The 24,310-nt window shown below is 35.8% G+C and overlaps 1 protein-coding gene across 4 annotated transcripts in view; it reads left to right on the top strand.

Annotated features, from left to right (window-relative positions):
* AUH (AU RNA binding methylglutaconyl-CoA hydratase) overlaps positions 1 to 24,310 on the top strand; it is a 194,026-nt gene that overhangs the window by 26,413 nt on the left and 143,303 nt on the right. For all 4 annotated transcript variants that reach the window (XR_012042200.1, XR_012042201.1, XR_012042199.1 and 1 more), the window contains 3 exons: positions 9,855 to 9,941; positions 22,027 to 22,119; positions 23,027 to 23,083. Coding sequence is in view for 1 of the 4 variants with exons in the window: in XM_072859803.1 (XP_072715904.1) it covers positions 9,855 to 9,941; positions 22,027 to 22,119; positions 23,027 to 23,083 (237 nt within the window). In the remaining 3 variants the exon portion in view is untranslated. The remainder of the gene's footprint in view (positions 1 to 9,854; positions 9,942 to 22,026; positions 22,120 to 23,026; positions 23,084 to 24,310) is intronic.

Here is a 24,310-nt window from a genome sequence, read left to right as displayed (position 1 = left end):
AGCTGGTGCTTGAAATATGCTGATCTGGGTGTAAATTATAGCAAGAGATGAGATAACCTATAGCAGTGGACCTACAAGACTGCCATCTTACCAGAGGGAATGCTCAGGACTGGCATCCTGCCAAAGGTTCAAATATACAGGACTTGGAGACATTTTGTTTGTTCTTCACAGTTGGATGATTCTCAGGAACTTTCCTGTGACACAGAGCGGATATATGCAAAAAGTGCAGATACCCAGGTCATGCTAGTAAATTATGACAGCAAATCTTATATGGAAGAACATCAATATCAGTTTTGACTTAAAACTCATATATCCACATTCACAGAACTTCTGGAATATGAAGTCCTGCATAAAAAATAAATAATTTTATTCATTTAAATTACTTCCTTATGTAGGAAACATACATAGCATCCTTCATGCTAACTGTTTTTCCCTTGACTACAATGACTGTAGCCAGCATCCTTCTCATATTATTTTGAAATTCAGAATGCACCTTGTTTTTTATTGAAGTTACATGTAAATGCATTTTTCTTTGTACTCAGTTCAGGTGGTGCGTGCAAAAATTTGTGTCTATCCCAGTGTGCAACAGGATTCGTGGTTGCTGTCAATAAAGCAAATGATTACTAGTGAAAGTAGGTGGTTACTCTTAAGATACGAAAGGTGAATTATGAAGTCTGCTGCTTTAAAAACCTTGTGATAACCATGTTGTGAACTAGTTTCTTAGACAAAATATTATTTAACAGGCAATTACGGAAAATGTATCATAACCTCCTTAATATGTTTGTGTATCAGTACTAAAGACTGAGAGATAACCCTCTAAGATCTGTGTTTTTAGCCAGTGACTGTTTGTTTATAGCTCTTTGGGGCTTCAGAGCCAGCTTTTAAGTATATTAATTCACTCTTAAGTCTGGGTCCCATGGTAATGTACTGGTTTTACTTTTTTTGTTCCTTATACATTACATATTAAAATTTCTTCCTAATGATCATGAACATATGTACCCTTACTTATATTCATTTCAAATCATTCTGATCTTTATAGTATGCTGACTTTCTAAGAATTTTGCGTGTCTGAAAAATTGAGTTCTGAATACTTACAACCTTTGGAGTTCTCCATTCCCTTTCATATGAGAAGATTTTCAGCACTTGCTTAATATTTTGTGATATGTTACTGACTTCTTTACCATTGTGGTTTTTGTTTCCTACCTAATTTGTTTAAATTGCTAAAGTGCGAATTTTTTTTTCTTCTTTTTTAAATCCCAGTATGAAATGCAGTAAAATGTAGAGATCAAATCATACTTGCCATGTAAAAGTGGTGATCGTGTCTGTTTAATTTCAAATTAAAAAATAAATGTCAAGGAAAAATTTAAGTATAAGAAGATATGAGAGTTTGGATAAAACTGTGTAGAGACCAAGACTAAATGTCATGAGATTCCTTCCTCGTTGAAGACTTTTGAGGTACTCTACAGCATAGGCTAAGTTAATGTGAATCTTAGATTTTTATCTATCCTTAAGGAATAAGAAAACAAAAAGAAGGGTTATGCAAAACCATGTCTTGCCAACAATACATTGTTCTCTTAGAGATTAATCTTGGAGGAAATGATCTTTTAATTTAAATTTTACCTGTTACATGCACATGTTTGATTTAAAGTTTAAAATATGAAATCTCAGAGAACAGAAAAGGCAGACAGTAAGTTGTACTGCTTTCTGAGTAAGATCTTTCTTTTCAGTAGTACTCATAAAAGAAGCTGATCCTCAGAAGCAAATTGCTAGCAGTTCTTTGTTTAGTAGATATTTCAGTAATATTTTTTCCCTTTATCCATAACTTTTAGATCTCTCTTACCTCACAACTAAAAACCATGATTCCTGATGAAATGATGTTTAATTTCTTAATGTTCTGAATTAGTAACTGAATTATAACTATTGATATAATCAATTTGTACATAAAATCTTGAAAATATTTAGGAATACACTGGTGTGTATTCAGTACATTATAAGTTTATTTTGTGCATTCTGTAGCTTTTAAACATTTTGATTTGAATATTCCTTTTTATTCTAAAAAGAAAAAAAAAAAGCTTTCTTCCTGTCTTTTAATATGTCAAATATCCGTTATATATTTTTGGAGGAGCTGTTTATTCACCTTATCCTTAGAAAATGGGACAGACTCCCAAAGAGTAATAGAGAAATATTGCTCAGGTATGCAAAGATATGTTTAGGATGGAAGAAGCTCAGGTTGAGCTCAAACTAGCAAAAGGTGGCAAAAATAACAAGAAAAACTCCTATAGGTATGTTAGTACCAAGCAGAAGTTCAAGGAATATGTAGGTCCACTGCTGCATAGGACTGGCAGCTTGGTTATGAATGACACAGAAAAGGCAGAAGTACTCCATTTTCTTTTTGCCTTGGTCTGCGTAGGAAAGGTCAGCTCCCAAGTCTCTGTGCCAAGAAGCGACAACAAAGTAAACAGCAAACCACTGACTGTAGAGGAGGACTGAGTTAAGGTCCATCTGTACCAGCTGGACACATACAGATGAAAAGGATCTGATGGGATGTATCTGAGTTGGTGCACTGCAGAGCCACCATCTATCATATCTGAAAGGTCATTGAAGACCTAAGCGACCAGAAAAGAGCAGATACTACACCCATCTGCAAAAAGGAAATTTGGGAAACTACAGACCAGTCAGTCTCACTTCAGTCTTTGGGGAAATTATGGAACAAGTGTTTGTGGAAGTTGTTTCCAGGCACATGAAAGACAAGAAAGTGGCTGGGAAAACCCAGCTCAGATTTACCAAGGGTAAATTGTGCTTGACCAACCTGATTGCCTTCTGTGATGAAACCGCTTGCTCAGTGGATGAGAGAAGAGTTATGGATGCTATCTACCTTGACTTTAGCAAGGCATTTGACATTTTCTCCCCTAGGATCCCTGTAGACAAGTTGGTAAGGTCCAGTCTGGACATACAGACTGTGAAAAGTGACTCACCTGCCAAGATTAAAGGATCATGTAATGTAATGGCTTAAAGTCAAACTGTCAGCTGGTCACAAGTGGAGTTCCTTGAGGGTCAATGCTGGGTCTAGTAGTACTATTCAATATCTTTGTAAATGTTCTAATGGTAGGATTGAAACCTCACTGAGTTTGCAGATGACTTCAAAGTGGAAGGAGAGGTAGGTATGTGGGAAGGAGGAGACACCATTCAGAGAGACCTTGACAGGCTGGAAAATTGGGCCAACAAGAATTGCATGAGATTTAACAAAGATAAATATGAAGTCCTGCACCTGGAATGGAATAATCTTAAGTGGCAGAACAGGCTGGGGACTGACTGGCTGCAGTATCGCTCTGCTGCAAATGACCTGGAGGTTCTGGGGGACAGCGAGCTGGCAGTGTACCGTGGCAGTAAAGAAGGCAAACGCTGTCCTGGACTGCATCAGGAAGGGAACCATCAGCAGATCAAGGCATGTGCTTACTCCACTCAGTAGCCCAGCAGAAGGTGATTAGAGGGTTGGAGATTGCTGAGGGGGTAGAAATAACGGGTCTTCCTGTGCCCAGTAGATACAGAGAAAAGTACTCTGTTTGCAAGGATGTGTACAGTGGCAGAAGAAGAAGCAGTGTGCACAAGTTGCTTTAGGAGAATTCCATCCACATAAAATAAATAAATTCTTCATTGTGAGATGCTTAATTAAGAATTAAACATAGGAATGGTTTTCCCAGAGAAGTGGTGGAATCTCCCTTGCTTGCAGTATTAAAGACTTGAAAGGACCCTGGATAACCTAATCTAGGGCTGTGCATTTGATGGCAGGTTGGACCAGGTGATCTCCAGAGATTTCTTCCAGTCTAGACTTTTCTGTTATTCTACCAAATAGGTGATAATCTTTTTTGTTACTTTGTGAAAGATGGTCCAGAACAGTTAATTAAAATTTATGAAGCATTCTGTCTGTTCTTAATTGTTCAGGCTGGACTCGTTTTTATTCAAGAATACAATCAGTAGTAGCTCTAATGGGTGTAGTGATTGATGATCAGAGTATCCTGGGTGGCTGGGCTTGGATGTGCAATGGAATTCTTACTGGAATGCATGCCTATTTTGTCTGCAAAGCATAAAACGTTTTTTCTTTCACACAGGCAAGAGATTTCAGTAGTGGTTGACTTTGTTTTGTACTGTGATTTGTCAAGCGTATAACTTTACACACAGAAAAATGGTGGTTGAAGGCAAAATAAAAATCATTATTACATGGTGACATTATTATAATCAAATTTAAATTATGCTTTTGTGGTTTTTTGAAAGACTTTGTAAGGATATTAACTTGAAGTAAGTATCTGTTGGTAGAATAATAGAACTTATTTATTACTGTGGTGTATATATTTAACAAACACTAATTCTATTTAAACAAAGTTTTGCTCACCTTAGACTTAACACTATCTCTAAATAAATATCTTTGTTTCATGAGGTATTGCAGTTTCTGTTCAAAATTGGGAATTAAGTTGTCCTGAATAGATTTCAGGTTGTAAAAGCTAAAGCTTTATTTCTAAAATTATTGGAAATTTGGAGAAAAAATTGTTGGTAAATCTTTCTGAGTTTGAACTTAAGTTGGCTCTAGTGTTGTCCTCAAATATGTGTGTACAACTCCCTTTTGGGGTATTCCTAACCTCATAAAAGCTGATTGGGTTCTGCTAATGATTTGAGCTAAACTTGGATTTCTTGCAATGGCTTCTCTAGAAGATGCACACATCTGCCTTTGAGGAAAGATATTTACATGTACCCTAATGGGTGGGGTTTTTTGTAGTAGTTATAAATTAACGTGTAACATATGTCAAAGTTGGCCATTTGCTTCAGTATTTTAGTTTAGTATCTTAAGTGTCTATTTTTCTGTGTGGAAAAGGAGGGGTATTAATTCACAGTCTGCTTAATTACTTTGTGTGGGAATAAGCTGTGGGTACATAGCAGTTCTTAACCTTTTAATTGGTGAGGTAGTGCCTGTTTTGTACTCCTAGTTGAAAGCATTGTAAGTTTCCTTCATAAATTCCGTAACCTGTTTCATTGGGTTATTAAACATATTATACTTGGTGCCTCTGAGCTTTGCAGTTTTCAGTGTTCCTAGTTCTTGCCAGCAAGATACAGAGGAATTGGACAGGGTATGCAAGCGAGTATATTCTGATACTCTTGGATGTCACTTCCTTATTGAAATTTTGGGGGCTGACAGAATTGGTTGATCTGTGTTTAGCAAGATCAAAGGGCAAGCTCAAAATAACATTGCTACGGTAAGAATTAATAATTTACTCTACCTCAAATGCCTGTGCATGTGTCACTTCCTTTCCTCTTCTCAGAGAAAAGGCACTTTGGGCACCTTTTGACACTTGGTAGGATAACTTCACTGTTTAATTTTGGTGTGCCAGATTTCTAAAAGACTTATTTTTTAATAAAAATATTTATTGAGTAAAGTTAAAATTTTAAGTGTGATGTATAAAGCATTAAATTTTATGCCTTTTTAGTTTACAGCTTTTGGGGTGTGTTTGAAAGTACGTGTTAAAGCATAGTATAGAACAGTACTGTACAAGAAAATTTCTAGACATTTATGGTATTTGGAAAGTGAGTCTTATACAAAGATGTTGGAACAGATTTTTCAAATACAACACACAGCTTTTCAACAGTATATAAATTCTGTTTAGAAAGTGTGTGAAAATATCCAAATAAGGCAAGAGGCATGGGGTCAGAGTAATTGCTGTAAAACTTGGTTTCTTTTGGTGTGTTCTCTAAGTTAAATAGCCATCCTTGTCATATAGAAGTGTAGGTGGAAAAATTCTGGTGAGTAACAGCAATATGCCTATCTTGCTGGACTGCCCTTGGCTTTCTCAAATAAACGTTTTCTCTGGCGTCATTGTGAAACGCAAGTCAGGCACGTGCTGCAAAAACTCTCTAGGCTGACAGTGTACAACAGGCAACCATTGAGTAGCCAAATGTTTAAAAACAGGCAAAGAGAGTTAATTGATTACATCAGGGTTTTTATACTTACAGGAAGTAAGGTAAAAAATAGACTTTCTATGTTCTTCCAGTATTGGAGAGGGGAGATAAGAAAGTGACGGATCAAAATCAAACAGATATTTTCTTCTGGATTGACAAACCTCAGTAGAAGTGTAGGTAGTATTTAAAACAGCATGCATCTTCCTCACAGTAGTTCCAAGCGTTGATCTGCGAATACCAGTTTATGTAATTGCTGCTCAGTAGACCTCCAAAAGACCGCTGTTTGTACTTGTATTTTGCAAACTGGACTGTTCACTGGAAGTCTGCACAGAAGTTCTCTCCTACCGGTTTGCTTCGTAAATTTGTCAGCGATGCTTCTGTGAATTAAGTTGATTCAAGAAGAGATTCTTCACAGGTGGAGAGTACCTGTCTTAATCCTAATGGAGCTGTAGGAGGAGATGGCTGATTGCACTGTCAATGTAGTCTTTCACTGTTGCACTTCTCTTTTGTCCTGTACTAACAGCTAGTAATCTGAAAACAGCACTGCATAGTCTTTGAAAGGGAGTTTGTAAAGTGCTGGGAGCAGAGAGGTGAGAATTGGGGAGCGTGACCCCTAGAATCACAGTTAGTTTTGACTAGCTTTTGCTACGTTTCTGAGCGGATGAGATGCAATCAGTGGGACAAAGCATTGAGGTGCCAGAAAGCGTCATACAGAGAAAACAATGGTTCATGCTTCAGTACGAACTGGATGGATGTGAGGACGTAATTAGAGTGTACAATTGAATCGCCAGCAGTTAGTTTGCCTCAGCTCACTGGTAGCGCAGGTTTCCCCTTTCTTACATCTTTGGGTAGAAGGGCTTAGAGAGCCCTGCGTTCAGTCTGGTGTAGAGTCACAGACCCATGGTACAGCCCCCAGAGTCTGTTGGGAGTGGAGGTGGGAAAGCAGATAGGCCAAATGTGTCCGCAGATTTCAGCTGTGGCCCATGGGAAAGTTGCAGGGGTTCGTTCTGTGAGAGTTTTTGTGGTTTGAAAACGTTAGCTACTTTGTTGCTCTCAGCAGTTGAGCAAATACTATTTTCAGATACTTTAAAGTGGTAAACTTGGGATGAGAGGAGGGATCTTTGATTTCAATAACTGAGAGAGCAGAAGTCTCTGGTTGAATCTGCACTCTCCTTCATGGCTGTCTTCAGAAACTTAACCTTTCCTACTTCTGACGTGAGAACAGATTTCGAAGAAACATGTGAATAGTTCTCTGCCGTATGGGTCAAGGAGTTCTTCAAGAATTCTTTGATCTAGTGGTTGAATCTTATAACAGGAACAAAAGTATTAAATCAGTGGCAGTTCCATCTCTTGTGAACCAGAGGATGCCAAGGCGCGCGTTCTGTTGGAGTGCAGTGAATGCTTTCTGCCTAAAAGTCTTCTTTCTGAAAAAGCTTCAGTTACTATTACTATGCTTTGGAGGTCTAAAATAGGAAAGGGTAGGAAAAGAACTTTTTCCATTTCCTTGACAGTTATGAGGGGGAAATACTTAAAAAGGGAAATGTAAGGTTACAGAAGTTGGTTAAGTCACTAAGATCAGCTATTGTACTAGAAAATTCTTTACAGTACTCAAAATCATTAATTTTAAATTGGCAGCTACCTTTTAATCCACTCTTACAAAAGTTTCTGTTGAAAACTTAATAGATTTCTCTAAATATCTTCAAGGAAATGTTTATTCTAAATGAAGGAAGAAGTCTGCAGTTTGTGCATGTTTTGTTTTAGAAGGGTTGGGTTTTTTTGGGTTGAGTCCATTTTTTAATGAGTCTGAATAAATCAAAATATAAAAATTGCCTTAGTCTTACCTTAATAGTAGATTTTCTTAACAGTAATACTAGAGGTATTTTTTAGGTTCAGTGCCTCTCTTTTGAAGTTTTCTTTATATACTTTTCAAAGGTATGCCCATTGAGCAGGATTTCAGTGTGTGGAAGTTTTGAGTCAGATTGCACAGCCATACAGTTTTCTTGTTGATAAAGCACATAGTTTCTTGTTGTTCTTGTGTAGGCAATGATTTGGGGAGAGTTGTAGAAGCTAGACCCAGACATTAAATGCTATCAGAGAAGTGATATTTTTTTCATTTGCACACTTGCTGATATATAACTTTTAAAGCAGGTTTTGCCATCAAGTTTTATAAAGCTCCTTTTAGCTACAGAACCCTGTACATAAATGCATTTGTGAAAGTTGCTTGCAGTTTTATATGATTTAGAGTTCCACACAGATTTATGGATGCAAATTTTGTTTGCTTTTCAGGTTCCTGGCAAGATTTCTGTATGCATTGATAATGAATTACTGAGCTAGCAATTGCAATTTTGCTGCAGTGCATACTTGATCACAGTAATTCCTGTTTTATACTGCCTGCTCAACTGGCCTGTCATACTGTCTTCAGTTGGGCATATCCTAGAAGATTGTTTGGAAGCTTTTGGCAAGGTGTCTGGTAGTGTAAATTAAACTTGGCATTATTTAGTGGGAAACATACAAATGCAGTCAGGACTGATGCTTCATTGTTTTTATATTGACGTGCATAGAAGGAGAACAAAAGTCTTAGTGAAATGAGGAGCTTTGTTATGATGGAAGTAGAAGGGGAGATGCAGAGCTGCTTTATTAGGCACGTTACCTTAAAACAGCAGCTGGATGTCTATCAGAAAATGTCAGACTGAGATACTGATTTTCACAGACCTAGACTAGAGTTGTGAATTTCAACTAATGCTGTCAACAAAAGTATGTCTAAAACTATATTTGATGAAGAGGGTCAAGAGGGTCTAGCGTGTATTAAGCCCAGAAAGGTAAAAGGGGCAGCCTATGACTGCTTACTTTAAAATTCAGAATTACAATCTTAACTTAATCTGAGTCTGATGCATTTTCCTGAATGGATAGTATTTTGATTCTCAGGGTAGAGAAACATAGAACTGTTTTTTGTGTTGGTTATATGCCTTGTTTAGCCTTTTCAGACATACGCCAAGAGACTGACTTAATAGTGCATATTTTTTCCATTTGGTAAAAATGAACCTAAGTTCCAGTGGAAATGTTGCACTTCTCTGGCGAATAAATGTGTATATGCAGATTTTGTCTTTTTCATGTATTCTTCCTCTGTAAGAAAGATGGACTTCCTGTCCTACTCTGTATATAGCTATTATTGTTATTACTGTCTGTTTCTCTTTTTCTTTACACATCAATGAGAGAAAATGTCATTTTTGCGTATCAGTGAATTTTTAAAAACACATTTTTGTAACCATCTCTAGTTACAGGGCACTTTTTAAACAGAATTATTTTCCTATATTCCTGAAGAAATAGATTAAAATTTTCAAGTTTTAGCACTTTTTGGAAGAACAAAAAATACGGTATATAACTTATTCAAAAATACATTTCAGTAGACTGAGTTGAAAAATGGTACTAGATCCACTGTAGAATTTTTCATTGCGATAAATGTAGTCTGTTAATGTAAAAACATGCACTCTAGATATTTTATGATCTACCAATAAAAGAATAACGAGCACAATATGAAAAATGCATATTTATCAGACTTTGTGACACAGTTGGGAAAATAAAAGTATATGTCAGATGAAATATTAGCATAAATGCTATTGTTCATAAAACTATCTTAATATGAGAAGAAGAAATGTCACTGAGAAGAATATACTTAGTGAAAATCTGGTGGTGGTAATTCGATTTTTTTGTTTGTTTTGTTTTGTTTTTCCTTGATAAACAGTCCATGTTTTCCTTGAAATCTGTGGAAAATGAATGTGATCAGTTTGAACTGTCCTTGTCTCAAAGTAGACTTAAATTTTTTTTGAATACAGTAATATTTTACTTTGCAAATGTATTTACAGTACTGTATACGGCTTGCTAACATGTATGTGAAATCTCATTTACAGGTGCTGACCTTAAAGAAAGAGCAAAAATGCACTCAAGTGAAGTTAGTTCTTTTGTCTCAAAAGCAAGAGCAACTATTAATGAAATGGGTATGTAACCTCTCCCTTGAACAATGTTATTTTAACTGTAACCTGAGAAGGGTTAGATCACAGGAATGATGTAAACATGCATGGTTAATTCTTGACAGGTAGTGGGATTTCCACAACTATTTATATTGATAAATGTGAATCACGGTGCATTACTTCTTTAAAATGTTCCTAATCAAGTTGGACTTCTTTTTAGAATGCTAGAAAAAGCTAAATCTCAGCTGAAATAGAGGTGATTTTGCCCTGCTGTTTTCCTAAAGTATTGATTGTTCTGTGACATCCAAGTACTTCAGAATTTAATTTTTACTATTGCATTCTTGTGGTTGGTATAATTAATATAGTCTTTAAGACATTTTAGAAACATGTTAAACATCAGCTGTTGATAGAAAGTTAGCTACTAAAATTTTTTTTAATATGCACTTGTTCTGATACAGTGAAACCTGTTAATAATTCAGGATTTTAATTGACTCGTACCAGTTTTTAAGGATAGTAATTTCTCTGTAAATTTTACATTATGAATTCACCATCAAATCATTACGTTTAAACATGTCTGCTGATCAGTTTTAATATAATTGTTTTTCAAAAGGGCATTGCCTATATGCTTTGTCAAAAAGAGAAGTCAAGTGTACCAAGTTTGAAGCAATTAATTTTATACATTTGATTTATATATGCAACATATTTTGTCACTTGACATTTTGGCACAAAAGTCTGAGGAATAAATTGTTTCTCAGAGAATGTTTTTAGATGCATTTCCTTAATAACATTTGGGTCAGATCTTGGTTTGGCAGAATGTTATGAATGGAAACTGGTATGTTTTTGCAGGTAAATGACAGACTACTAAAGAATGAGTCTTTGATTAGGTACTTCATGGAGATACTCCTGTCCTTGAATTAATATCTTGCCTTTGAAGTGGAGCAGATCCTCAAGGCTCTTTAAATAAAATCAGTAAAATATGTAGAAGTGAATAGATCATTAATTTCCTGTAGTTGATACTGTATTTCATGCTGGCATTTGGCCTCTTATTGGAATGCCACACAAGAGGCAACAAGTTTTTCCATTTAGTTACTTTGTAAGATTTTTGGGAGGCTTCCTTAGACTTCAGGCCTTTCTTGGACTGAAGTTACTGGAAATACTTTCTGAGCTGCTATCAATGTTTAAATAGGGGCGACTGGTTTTAAGATCTTCCTTAAGATCAAGAAATATATTTTTTTTAATTTTTAAAGTGAGAAAATTCCTAAAGTCTAAAGAAGTGTTTGGATTCAGCATTCTGCACTGAGTGACTGCAGAATGTACACAGTGATTTGATGCTTTGTTTTGCTTCAGAGTTGAAAAGACTTTAAGACAAATGTTTGATTGTCTTCAACTTCATTAAGGTTCCTGTGAGAGTGTTTAACTACTGAATATGTAAGCAAATTTTCAGTGTTATCTAAAAGGTTTAAAAGGATCATTATGCTAACGGTGAATTACTTGAAGTTTAGGAAACTGGTATGAGTGCTTTCATTCATTGATCTCTAGTCTCTTTTCTCAAGAAAGAAGCATGAAATTGTGAGTAAGTGGAATTAATATTTGAGAATCTAGGTCACTGAAGTACCTAGATAGGAAGGTTTGTGAGGGGATGTAGTAACAGCAATTAGACATGCTGCAGCTTGGAAAAGAGAAAGGTTTTGAACACAGCTCTTACCCAATACTGTAACAAAACTTTTGCTTGGGTTGGGTGAGTGTGTCTCTCCCCTCCCCCTTCTTCCCCTCTTTCTCCCCCTTCTGCCTCCCTCCTTCCCTCACTCCTTACTCCCTCCCTCCCTCTATTTTGCCTTTTCTGCTTTAAAACACTAAACAAAATGGTCACTAGAAGTTTCTTTAATGGTTACATGATATTTGGCTGTCTCCCAGTTCATTTTTTTAAAGGCTTTTTTACAGGATTAGGGAATAATATTGAGATATCACTTCTAATGTTATTGGTCAATTTTCTTATCATGTATGTTTGGACATGCATACTATATAAGTAGCTTTTATTTTTCAGTCATATGATGTGTTCCCACTATATATATATTTGAGGCATTGTTGGTTTTGAACACATTATGCCAACAGTAGATGTATTTATAGGATGGATCTAACATTTTTCTGAAGGGTCTTTGCAGAGCAATTTAAAGTGTGGTTCCCTACATCAGGAACTGGTAGAGAATATAAAGAAGTGGATTTTATAAATGAGATTAGATTAGATGGGTGCACAAGGTGTCATGTTGTGTGATGCCCTTATGAATAGAAGTGACCATTAATTTTGTAGCAACTCAGAGGTTCTCGGTTCTTCTTTTTTTTTCTTCTGAAGAAGTGATCTGGCATTGCAGAATGTAATTTTTGTAGAACTAGTGGGACATTGTATTTGCATTTGATTACTGCAATGAATCTGTATATTGAAAATAATATTTTCCTTGCCCAGCAACAACCAGAATGTTGTGAAATGGTTAAAGAGGGGAAACGATCTTCAAATTATTGTTTGCCACTACAGAATGCTATATAGATAGGGAACAATATTTCCAATCTCCCACTTTGTTCTTTTTCTATCCAAGTTTAATGCTGTAATCTCATTTAAAATGTGTTCTACTTTTTGCTTTCCAGAAATAGGTCATGTTTTGATAATTGCGTTTGTGTTCAGATGTGTGACCTAGTAAGGAGATGCTTCTTTTTAACAATATTTTCAGAAAGAAGGCCATTAAGTTATCTTTGTAGACAAAATACACAAAAGGTTAATTACCTCTTGAACAACTGGATACACTTAGCTTTTTAGAATTGACATGCTTTGGCTTTCTTTAGTTCCTGTCAATTTCATTACATTTAAAATCCTTACGCTAGTGGTTTTGTAAAAAGCTGTAGTATCATTTTGGAATACAGCTACAGAAGAGAATTTTCTGGAAATTAAAACCATACTGCACTTGTTTTTATGGGATTAATTTATAACTTCTTGCTAAATTTGGGTGAAGTATTAAGACTGCAGTAAATATCACTTGGTATAAAAATAAGCACTTAAAAAAAGAGCTGCAAAAATTGTACTGAGCCATTAGTTGCAGTTCTTAGAGCTTTAAGTTGAGGGGAAAAAAATCAGCACAGCCTCTATTTTTAGCAATGGTTGCTTTTGCTAAAATTATACCAGAATTGTGGGGGGTTGTTTGTTTTGGGTTTTTTTTTGGGGGGGAGGGGGTGTGTTTTTTTTTAATAGTGGGAATTATAAGACTACTTGTCCATTACTATATTCTGCCTTGAGGCTCTTCGCTACTGATGTCAGGTTGGCTTTATGCTCAAAAAACTAGCAGACAAAAGTATTTAAAGATCTCTTGCAACCATGCACAGCAAAGTAGGCCTGACTAAATGAAATCAAATGTTACTGACTCCCAGAAACCTTGGTTTTTGACGCTTTGGGAGAAAAGGAAAAAAGCCATCATTGTGGGGCAGATCTTCAGCATATATTTTATGGTATGACTCCTATTAAGTCCATGTTGTTCTTTATACTGGCTGTGAAGTCTGGGCTGTGATAAGTACCATTGTATATATGTTATCTGTTGGGATTTCAGTGGCAAAACAAACTGAGGCTGCATATGGAGCTGAATGCAATAACCACCCTCCTGCAGAAAAACACCTTGTTTAACAGAAAGGAAAAGTGAAGCTGCAGAAGGAATTTGAACTCGGCAAATATTTTTAATTACTCAGGGTGATGTTTGGCCCCAACCTCTAACAAGTGAGAAGCGTAATTGATTAGCAAAGCTCTTCCAAAGAACATAGGCCTAAGTACCTAAATCCCACAAATGGGGAAAAAAAAATTAGAGACTGACTTTCTTGGTTACTTTTTAAAATCAAAGTTAAAGTGTGGTCAGGCTTGATTTTTATGTCACATTTGCCGGCAAAACACCTTCCTTGTGGCCTGATGGAACCTAGATGTGAACTAAGCTAAGGAAGAAATTTTTAATAAAATACCAATTTTACTTGTTTCCTGTTGGACATGTTCCAGTCTAACAAACCTTACAGTGCTTTCTTTAAGGTATCTGATTAGGTTTGATGCATAAGTTGTGATATAACTTTAATAAGTAGTGATATTTAGTAACTTTGTTTAGACATAATTTTCACAGATGTGGTTAGTTTTGACATAGTCCAATTTGAATGAGATCATCCTGAACGAAAGCACCTTGTGGTCAGTTACTTGCATTTGTATTTTTATTGTGTGCTTTTTATTTTATTCAAACCAGATACAACTCTATATTGACAGATTTTTTTTTTCCCCCCTCCTTAGCAATTTTCTGTCGTTCTGGCTTCTCTCAGTCATCACCAAACTTTTAATTTACCTAAAAGAGTGCTCTTGTTCGTCCTTCAGGGGAACAGTCTCTTCTCCAAAAAGTTCCTTCTTTGACTACTGAAGGTCATGCATCCTTGGAAATTCTTAGGTTGTGCCACATTATATGCTACAGTTTGGTTTTGGATGCAAGCTGTCAAAACTTGATCTCGAAAGTCCCAAGAGTGGGATCAGGATTATATAAGTTTCACTTGGTTTCTGGTCTGTGAACTGCTACCCCACCTTCCCATTGTAAAGTCTCAAAAACAGGCAAGAATGATCATTTAAGAGGTTAGTGCAGTGCCTTATTTTACTATTTGAGTTTCTGGGGCTTCTGTGGAGCTTTGGTTAACATTAAAAGTCTTGGTTTAGTAATGAACACTTAGACGATTACTACTCTGAGAAGTGACTGCTTGTGTAACATTGACCAAATCCATCTCTGTTTGCTGCAGGTAAATCTGGGCAGCAAAGATGGAGTGCTCTAGTCTGGAAATCCAGTGAGAAGAACTGTGGGTTTCTCTCTTAGGGAAGAGCAGATATAGGCTGTAACTTGAAAAAGCATTCACTGGGAAGCTGAATGAAATATCACAGGTAGCTATCAAGTTTGAGCTAGCAGTGCCATGCTTAGCAGCCATCCTTAGGCATCATGGTCTCCCTATGCTGCTGACACTGTGAAAGAGAGATTTTGGCACAGTATTTCTCTTCTGTGTTATGTTGTTGCCTGTTCAGTTCAGTGTAGAGCATAACTAATACAGTCCAAGGCTGCTAGCATTCTGAATGCGTTGCTGAGCTCTTGGTTGTTTTCCAGTAGTAGATTTACTGCTTCTCTTAACATTGAATTAATTTAAGATACCGTTTAACTAAGTATTGTGTGTTTCCTAAATAGACAGTACTGTCCTTGCAGAGCTGAAATTATGGGCTTTGTCAGATTGCATTGGATTGTTTTTAATTAAAAAACACAATGCTAAACTTTGTACCATTATAGAGGCAATGAACGCGACATTAAACTTCTCTACCAGGATGTTTATTAGCTATTTATATGACAGCATTGCTTCCACAATTGCTAAGATGCTTTTTTCCCCATAATAATAAGTTTCTAAAAACTGTTATAAAAAAAGGTGCAGAAATGGAGGACCTGAATATTAGGATGAGCTGATTGTCCTTCCTTATAGATCTGAAGATTAGGGAAGGAGGTGGCTTTGCATTGCTGATTTATTGCTTTGATCCCTGGCACTGCTGTACAATCTTGACAAAAATTAACACAGCCTCAGCTATAGTTTAGTTTTCCTCTTTAGAATGCATCTGCCCTCTAAAGGGTGTTAAGAAGATGAAGCTGGGCTATCTCTAGTGGTGTCCAGTGACAGGACCAGAGGCAGTGGGCACAAACTGGGACACAGGAGGTTCCTCCTCAACCTCAGGAGGACGCTTACTGTGGGTGTGACCAAGCACTGGCACAGGTAACTCAAGGAGGCTGTGGAGTCTTCCTCCTTGGAGATCTTCAAAAGCCATCTGGACATAAGCTTGAGCAGCTTGCTCCAGGTGACACTGCTTGAGCAGGGGGGTTTGACAGGGTGACCTCCAGAGGTCTCTTCCAACCTCAATCATTCTGTGATTTAAAGGTTTCTCACATGCTGCAGACATATGTAGGCAGATATTTGCCATGCTTTCTTAATCTGCTTGAGTTAGATAATGAATTGTGGAACTTTTTATATATCCCTCAATTTATAGCATACTTTCCTCCGGTAATCCATGTAATATTCACTGTGTGCAGGATATTTTTGGACAATTCATCCTCCTTGCTTTATGTTTTATGAAATCTGTTATTCAAAAGGAAAAATGAGCTGCTAGAAGTGCTCCCTGAAGTTGCTTGTCCTAGTAAGCTGTGCACTAATCAACATTATTTGTCAAATAATCAGAAATGCACGTGTGGAAAAAATAGCTTGGACAATATTTCTCCATTCTATGGGAACTCACTTGTGCTCTCCTGTAAATTTGAATTCTCTTGCTACTTCTGTCTTAGTTGGAGGCTCACAGTTTTTGAGAGAAATAGAGTACTCTCACTACTTTTTAGTCAGTACTGGGAAACAATTCTTAGACCATTGGCTGTTGATAATTAAAGACAAGTCAGGCTTATGAATCTGGTTCAGTAGGTGCTAGAGGTAGTCACCAGCTTCTGATTTACATCTGAATAACTGTTCTTTCTGAAGACTGATTGCCAGAGGTCACTGAAGTAAGAAGAGACGTGAACAATAAGGACTTTTTTCAACATTGTCCAGGTATAGGAGGACAACAGAGGAATAGTGAGGGGAGTTAAGGTGACTTTCTTTCATTTTAGTGTTTTATATCAAATGCTTGAAAAGGCATGCTTTAAAGTAGGGCTTCATTTGAATGTTCCTAAATACCAAATTCTGACTGCTGTGGTTAGTTGAATTGAAAATACTTGTCCTAGTCTGTAAAAGAGTACTTAAAAAATAGAAGTTAATTATACCTAAGGGACCATATATAATTTGTGCATTGTTAGGGATTGAATGGGCTTCCGTGGAGTTTTCTTTTCTGATTCATGGGAATCATGAACTGAAACTGTTGCTGCGGTAACTGTGCAGACCTTTTACTTTAAGACAAACTGAATTCCAAGTCTGCTGGACTTCAATTCTTTAATGATGGCTCCTATATCCTAGCTATAGGAAGGAATACTACAGGTGTTCTTCAGGTTGATTGTTTGAAACTGCTGTCAAGCCACAAATGTATCGTTCTCATAGAAAGCTCATTGGCACGTGAACAGCCTAGATCTCAAAATTTTGTGCCTAGCTCGAGAATGTTTCTTCTTTTTGTATGAATATGTGGCACAGTTGCTAACAGAAAATTAGTATTATAGGTATAAATTTATTTAGCAAGCAAGGAAGCCACTCTTACAAGGTCGGTCTCTTTGCATTTGATACATTCTAAATCAGTAACTCTTTTTTCTGGGTGTCATGTATTTTAAGTTAATCGATCTGGGCAAGTTGATGTAGGTTGACTAGGAACACAAATCACAAAGTCTGGAATTCTGGATAACTGTATTATTATTCTTCTGCCCATTTCAGGAACTCTCAGTAAGGGACTAGTAATAGTGATAGGTCTTCCTTTGAGCCCTTGGACACTGTCTAAAGAATGTTTTTATTGCCTGGTATGTAAAATCTACTGTATGTAATGTTTCATAAAGGCAAGACTACTTTCATGTATAAATGGTTGCCATTTTGTTTTTACTGTATTTATTTATTCATTCCTCATACTTCTTCCTTCTGTCTTCCTCAATATCTGCAGAAATTTCATTGTCTGTCAATAGTGAGAAATGAGGTTGTGCAGGAACAGAAAAAGGCTGCTTGATAGTTACTAAGAAAGTATCAAGTGTAATTCAGTTTCCTCTCAGATATTATCTTACATATCTGTAATTTTATAAGAACTTTTTAAATGAATTAGTCAGGGGACTAAATAGTCACATACGATTCAGATCAATAGCATCCAGGCAACCTCTACTTTCTATTTGGGGAATGTTAGTGTCCGCAATATATGAATCAGCTGTGTGGGCTGTGACACACATCTGAGAAACTATTTCTTGGTCAGATCCTCCAGACCTGGTGCCTGTATTCATATGCTGGTCTTTCATTCATCATATAATCATCTTTAAGCAGAAAGGAAATCCCTTGTTAGTCACCAGCAGTGGACATGATGTGGAAAGTCACTTAAAGATGAAATAAAAGCTACCTGCTTCAAAACAGTTGTAATTCTTTGAGATTGCTTCCCACACATTACATGTGTTTTTATGTGCTTAAATGCAAAGTCCTCCTCCCGTGACATTCTGTACTGGTGACAAAATTGTGGGAGAGTTAAGCTTACTCTGTCTTTCAGTAATGGAGAGTCACAGGAAAACAGGAGGCATCCCAAGACTACAAGATGCTGCTGGTCAGTCTGATCTAAAACTACATGTAACATATATATTTACCAGCAATGCATTCCTGAAGCTGAGCTGAAGATCCACAGTTACTACAGAGTAGGAAACAGGCCCATTTCTTTGTATTGCTGTATATCATCTTTTCTAACTTTTGTTTGAGCTTTTTATGGTTTATTGGACTTAACTAGCTGTATCATGTTGTTATGTTTAGTTTCTCTTATTGAAGGTTTTCGCATGCCATTTATTTCTTAGTTCTTCAGTTTACCTGTTGGTCACTCCACCTGTATCACATCTTAAATGGCCAATAAACATTCTTTTATACAGGTTGTATCGCCTTCTGTCCTAACAGATTATTCCTCAAGTAACTTAACATATAATAATTATTTTGATCTGCTTGTTCATGTTCGTCTCTTCAGCTAGTCCAAACTGTTTCTACTCCTGTGATCTCAAATATAGAAATATGTTTTTGTCTTATATCTGTCTCTGTTGCTGATTTAGGACTAACATATCCTGAAATGGGCCCTTCTTTTTCTTTACTGCACTTAGAATCTTCCTTATCTGTAATATCATTAAGCATTGATGTTATATTAGGACATGAATATCAGCTTTTGCTTGGAACACTTGTTTTATATGCAGAATGGAAGAGTATATACAGAATATGCAGCATGTTTTACAATACAATAGATGTGTGAAGTAATCCTTTATGAATTCATTTGTATGAACTGGCTTATTATTTAGTGTCCTTCATATTCCACACTTTGATGTACTACAGTATTTCAGTGCAATTCTCTGACTACAGTTTAATGCTGCTTATTACTTAGTCTTTTTTAAACTACTTTTAACAACATTAATCTGAGTATATACATGGTATACTCTTGTCTTTGTGTTGTACACTCTAATTTAGTTTAATTATTTTGTTGTATATATATTTCTAATTCCTTTTGTGGACTTTACTATGAAACTCATGATTGCACATTGATAAACCCATATCAGATCTAGAATCTAGCACTAATGATTAGTAGTACAACAATTTCCTGAAGTTTTTTATCTGTTATTTACAGTGTGACAAAAATGTGCAATGTTAGAGAATAAATCACTGGGCTTCTTGGCAAAGCTTTAAATAGTTCTTTTCTATCACTCATAGCAAATGAGCCTTGCCATGTAGAATCATTGTGGAGGTTGACCTGTCTATTTATGTAACTTAGTGTTCTTAAAATTTGAGTGCCTACAACTCAGTTAAGTCTACAGGGCATGATTTGTCAAACATCATCTCTGTTATGAGCTGAACAGTTTTGGCAGTTGTGTATTAAAATCATGCAAATAAACATGAACAAGTGGCTCTTGTGCTACAAAGTATAATATTCCAAGAAGCTTTACCCTTGTTAATAAGTTCTAGTGTCTTAGAAACTCAGTTTACAATCCAGAGCAATTGCTGGTTTATTTCTGTATTGCTTTTTCTGATGCTTCACAGGAACATGTTAAAAGGATTAATTTCTTCAATTCTTTTGATAGGTATGCACAGAGCTATTGTAAAGAATTTGTATTTTGCCTTTCATTCATTGTAAACTTCCACGTCAGGTGATCCTTTAAAATTAATATCCTTGGGAAGTGATGATTCTAACATGGTATCAAACTGCTTTTTCTCCCTTTGAATTATGAATTTTAGTATTTCTTAATAGGAATGCTGGCTGTGATTCTTGAAACCAAGCTGTTTTATAATACTCTTTCAGAAATTTAATTTCCATGTGTAATAGTCTATCTGAATTGTACCGTAGCTAAATCTACTTATAGAGAAAGTAGTCTGCCTTGGATTACTGCAAAAATTGTGTAAATAGTGCTTCAGATACTGTTTGATAGTCTCTGAGAAGTGGAACATACAGGCAGGCAGTAACTGCTGGAAACTACAGTTACTAATGACCAGGCCTTTGCGTTCAGGCAAATTATTTTTCATTTACCTATGGCGAAGGCAGATTCCTTTAAGAGAAATACTAGCTCTATCAGCCTTGAACTTGGTTTCCAAGACTGTTTGGCAAATTGGTTATGGTGACGGGCTTTTGAGTTTCAGTCAGCAACCTAGCCCTGCTGGAAATGAGAGTTGCCTTCTCTTCTTGCCTTCCCGTGTAACTAAGGAAAAGTAAATAGAGAAAGAGCAGATTTTACTCCTATTCCTCTGTCTCCTATGCCTTCTGTGGTAGATGGCAAATATAGTGGATACCTTGGGCTCTTTTAAGTGACTGCAAGAGCTTGATGTTGTAGACAGTAATCAGTAGTCTCTTTTGGCAGTGGAATCAATTCAGATAATCACTTTTAATCATGACCTAAACCAGCAACCAAGGGACTTTGATTTAAAGCATCTGTTATAATCTTGAAAAGCATTGGTAAATTTTTGTTCTTTTCTTAAAGACAATTGGATTTTCATTAGTTGTTAAAAGGATGTCAATTTGCAGCTAAAAATAACCTTTCATTTAATTTGATATTTTGTTTTCTTACCCAGTGAGAGACAACCTCTTTGTATGCAGATTTATTCATGCTGATATACATTAAAATTTAATTGTTTTTTTTTTTTAAAAGTTATCTGAACTGTATCTGTCAGAAAGGAAGAAGGTAAGCTAGGTAGCACAACTTCTAAATTTAGAACTAACTAGTTCACTAAAGAAAGGAAGTATGATTTATAATTAATACATTAAATTAATAATTTTGGGGTATACTATCCTTCTAAATTTTAAAAGGAGAGAACATTCTCTCACACCTCATTTTAATTTATATTTTGGCAGCGGGTTTTTTTTCTTTTTCAATTTCCAACTAAGACTGAATGAACTGGTTATTGAATTCAAGTGGCTGAAACATTAAAACAAAGAAAATATTTTTTTAACATCTGCAGAAAAAAACTATTGCTGTCAAGAGCTAGTTTAACATTTCAACAAGCTGTACACCCAAGTGTTCAGCTAATGAATTGCTTTTGAGTATCTTTGAAACTTTAGTAGCAAAAATGTACTCCTCAAATATTGTTTGAGTATAGTTTAAAATTATTGATATCTTGTGGTAAATGTTATGTTAAATATAATTAAAGCTGTAATATACACGCTTATTTCCAAAGTAAAAAATACATTTTTCATCAAACTTCTTTGAGTTTGTGTTGAAGAGGGAAGACAAGAACTTAAACTTGTTGGAGGTGGAGAGCAGTACTTTAAGCTGAATGTTTAAATGACTTCCCTGTGACAGAACACGGATGATAAATTAAGTACAAACCATGTCATGGTCACACAGGCCTCTGGAGCCCTGCTACCTGTCATGTGTACTGGCAGCATGTGCATCTCTTTATCAGACTGAAAACTTTCCCACATTCCATTAAGCTGTTAGCTGCTGCTTTACCGGAGAAAAGGGGCGATAGTGGTGGCCACACCACAACTGGGAATATTAAGACAGAGAGCTTCCAGCTATGCTAGTGTCACAGATTATTATGATAAGACATCTGTATTTCAGCTGGGACTGTTTGTGTGTGTGCCTTTTTCAAGTATTCCTGTTTTATCGTTTGCCTAGCTCTGCTATGTATGCTTCTGGAGTTTGCTATGCAGATTTTTGTCAAAAGTGAGCAGAAGCTAGAGAAAAAGGCTTGCAAACCTATTCAGCCACAGAGTGATTAAAGGGAGGGTCAATTTTTTTGCCAAAGTATTGCTGAGCAATCAATTTTTAGACCCACTTTGTTTTATGAAATTTTTTTACCATAGCTTGACTGTACTTTGAAGAAAACTTGACTGTACTTTGAAGAAAATGTAATGAAATGGTGTTTCAGAGATGTTCTTTATGAGGCCAGTGTTAATTGGTACTTTCTTTTTCAGCTAATCTGCCTGTACCTACTATTGCTGCAATAGATGGAACTGCATTAGGTGGTGGCCTAGAACTTGCGTTAGCCTGTGATATAAGAGTGGCAGGTAGGTCTGAATCCTGTTTATAGAACATAGGTTTATTAGTGTTGCAGATGGCTTGAATAATCCTTGCTTTGGCAACAATCTTATAAAACTTATTTTCTTTTTGATGTTGTTTATAACCAATTATTTTAAAGGGATTTAGCAGAAACCTGTCTAAGTACTAGCTAATGTTTGGTTTCAAATAACTTACCACTGGTAGCTGGATTGTTTTTGTTTCATGTTTTATTTTATTCTTATGACCTTCATTTTATCAGTATTGCCAGAAGGCTTATGTAGTTGTTTTGATAGTTGTATTTGAAGTGTTCTAGATGGAGATTTGATTTTATCTAAACAGGTCGCAGGGAAAAAGCAAAAGTTGTTAGTGAGAATATTATTACACAAGCAGTTAAGCTGTTATAAAAGAAAAGTGACAACAGCACTTGAAAAGAGGAACCTTGACCTATCCAGCTGTCAGAACTGTAAAGCCATTTGTTGGAAAGTAAATGGAAACTTGGTCCTGAGCAGTTGCCAGTAACTTAGGGTATATAAAGCTGTTTGACCATTGGAGAATTCATAATAATCAGATATAGAATTCTATCCCATTTTAAGATGTTAAATAATAACAGTCTTTTTCTTTTAGTATTTTACATTTTGCAAATAAGTCTCTGTTACTTACTGTAATTGCTTACTTAGTATGTGAAAATTAATAAGGTACAGAACTTGCCTTGATGGGAGTAGTTGGATCTTTTACTAAAGGCAGATCAGTTGAATCTATTTCAAGATCTTCATAAACAAATGCTTTTAAAGTGATTTATTGTTCTTTATGAAGGAAATACAATAAATTAACAATCTTGTAGGTCATTATTACATATTTTGCAAAGATTTTTTCCTATAGATTATAGTAAGAACTCATTTACATTCTGTTTTTTAGCCTCTTCTGCTAAAATGGGCCTAGTTGAAACAAAGTTGGCAATCATTCCAGGTGCAGGTATGAATGTTTTGCTTTTGTTAACCATGGATAACTAAATAACACATGCTCTTGATACTTGATTTTGGATTGTTGTTTATGAATTTCTACTTATTCTTATATTTCTATTGAGGATCATGGCATGTTTTAAAGCTTATTGCTCGTATTACTTACCAAAAATTAATTAAAAAGTGTATTTCTAATTTTTGGGGAGTGGCACTTCTATATTATGTTTTTAATCAAAGTCTTCATTAACTGAGACAGTATTGAGTGATTCTGTAAATGACATTTGATGTCTTGATCTGAAGGCTGAATAATTTTGCTAAAGATCAGACTAGGAAAAAAGATAGAGTTAGCTATCAGTGTACAAAAATCATAATTTAAAGAATGATCTACTTTTACATAATGTCTGGTACTTCAGGATTCAAATTCTGTTTTCATGCTGCTTGTAAATTGGTTGTAAAGAGTTTAAAAACTGAAAGTATAGCTGTGAATAGATCTTTTGTCTTATCAATATTTTTTGAGATTTTTGGGGTCAAAAACCTGTTTTTTATTCAGAAGGCCAGTTGACTGGCTTTTCCTGGATTCAAGGTGAATGGAAGTTATATAATGAATAACGTTCAAGGAGATCTTTGTGTTATGAAACCTTTAGTTTTTATTTTATGGATAAATCATTGTCACTTGAATTAAGATACCTGCCTTTCTGGGGAAAGGGCAATAACTTGAAAACAAGTGCATCCCTGTGACCCGCAGCTAGCTTTGGCCTTCATTTCTAGAAGTTCTGGGAAACTTTATACCCTTTCTTTGCCCCTGTTTTCTTTCTAATGGGTGGAACCTATTTTGAAAGCACTGTATCCAATTTTAATGGATACCATTGCAGCTCATGTAGAGAGGACAGTAAAAACTACCATAATAAGAGCACTAGTGTGAACTTTGTGTAAGAAACTGTCCCATCCTATCACTAGTCTAGACAATTATTGTACAATTTCAAGTGCTTTATTATTATGGTTATTGTTCAGTTGTGATTTCAGTCAATACTTTCTTCCCATCTCTTTTTCTCTGTGGTCAGATCTACATTTTACATAAGGAAAACTGAGTTATGATGACCGGTCTCTTTTTAGCAGTGGATAAAGATAATAATGTAGATGATTTTAAGCATATATTTCTTTCTGGTGGTGGTGTTGTGAAATAATGTGCCTTGACAATAAGTCCTACTGAAGAAAAAGTCAGAAAATGATGTTGTTTATC

The sequence above is a fragment of the Ciconia boyciana genome, chromosome 4 (genome assembly GCF_034638445.1).
Source record: "Ciconia boyciana chromosome 4, ASM3463844v1, whole genome shotgun sequence".
In the NCBI taxonomy this organism is placed as follows: Eukaryota; Metazoa; Chordata; class Aves; order Ciconiiformes; family Ciconiidae; genus Ciconia; species Ciconia boyciana.
The sequence above is the reverse complement of the archived record's forward strand: the minus strand, read 5'-3'. Positions and strand labels throughout refer to the sequence as shown.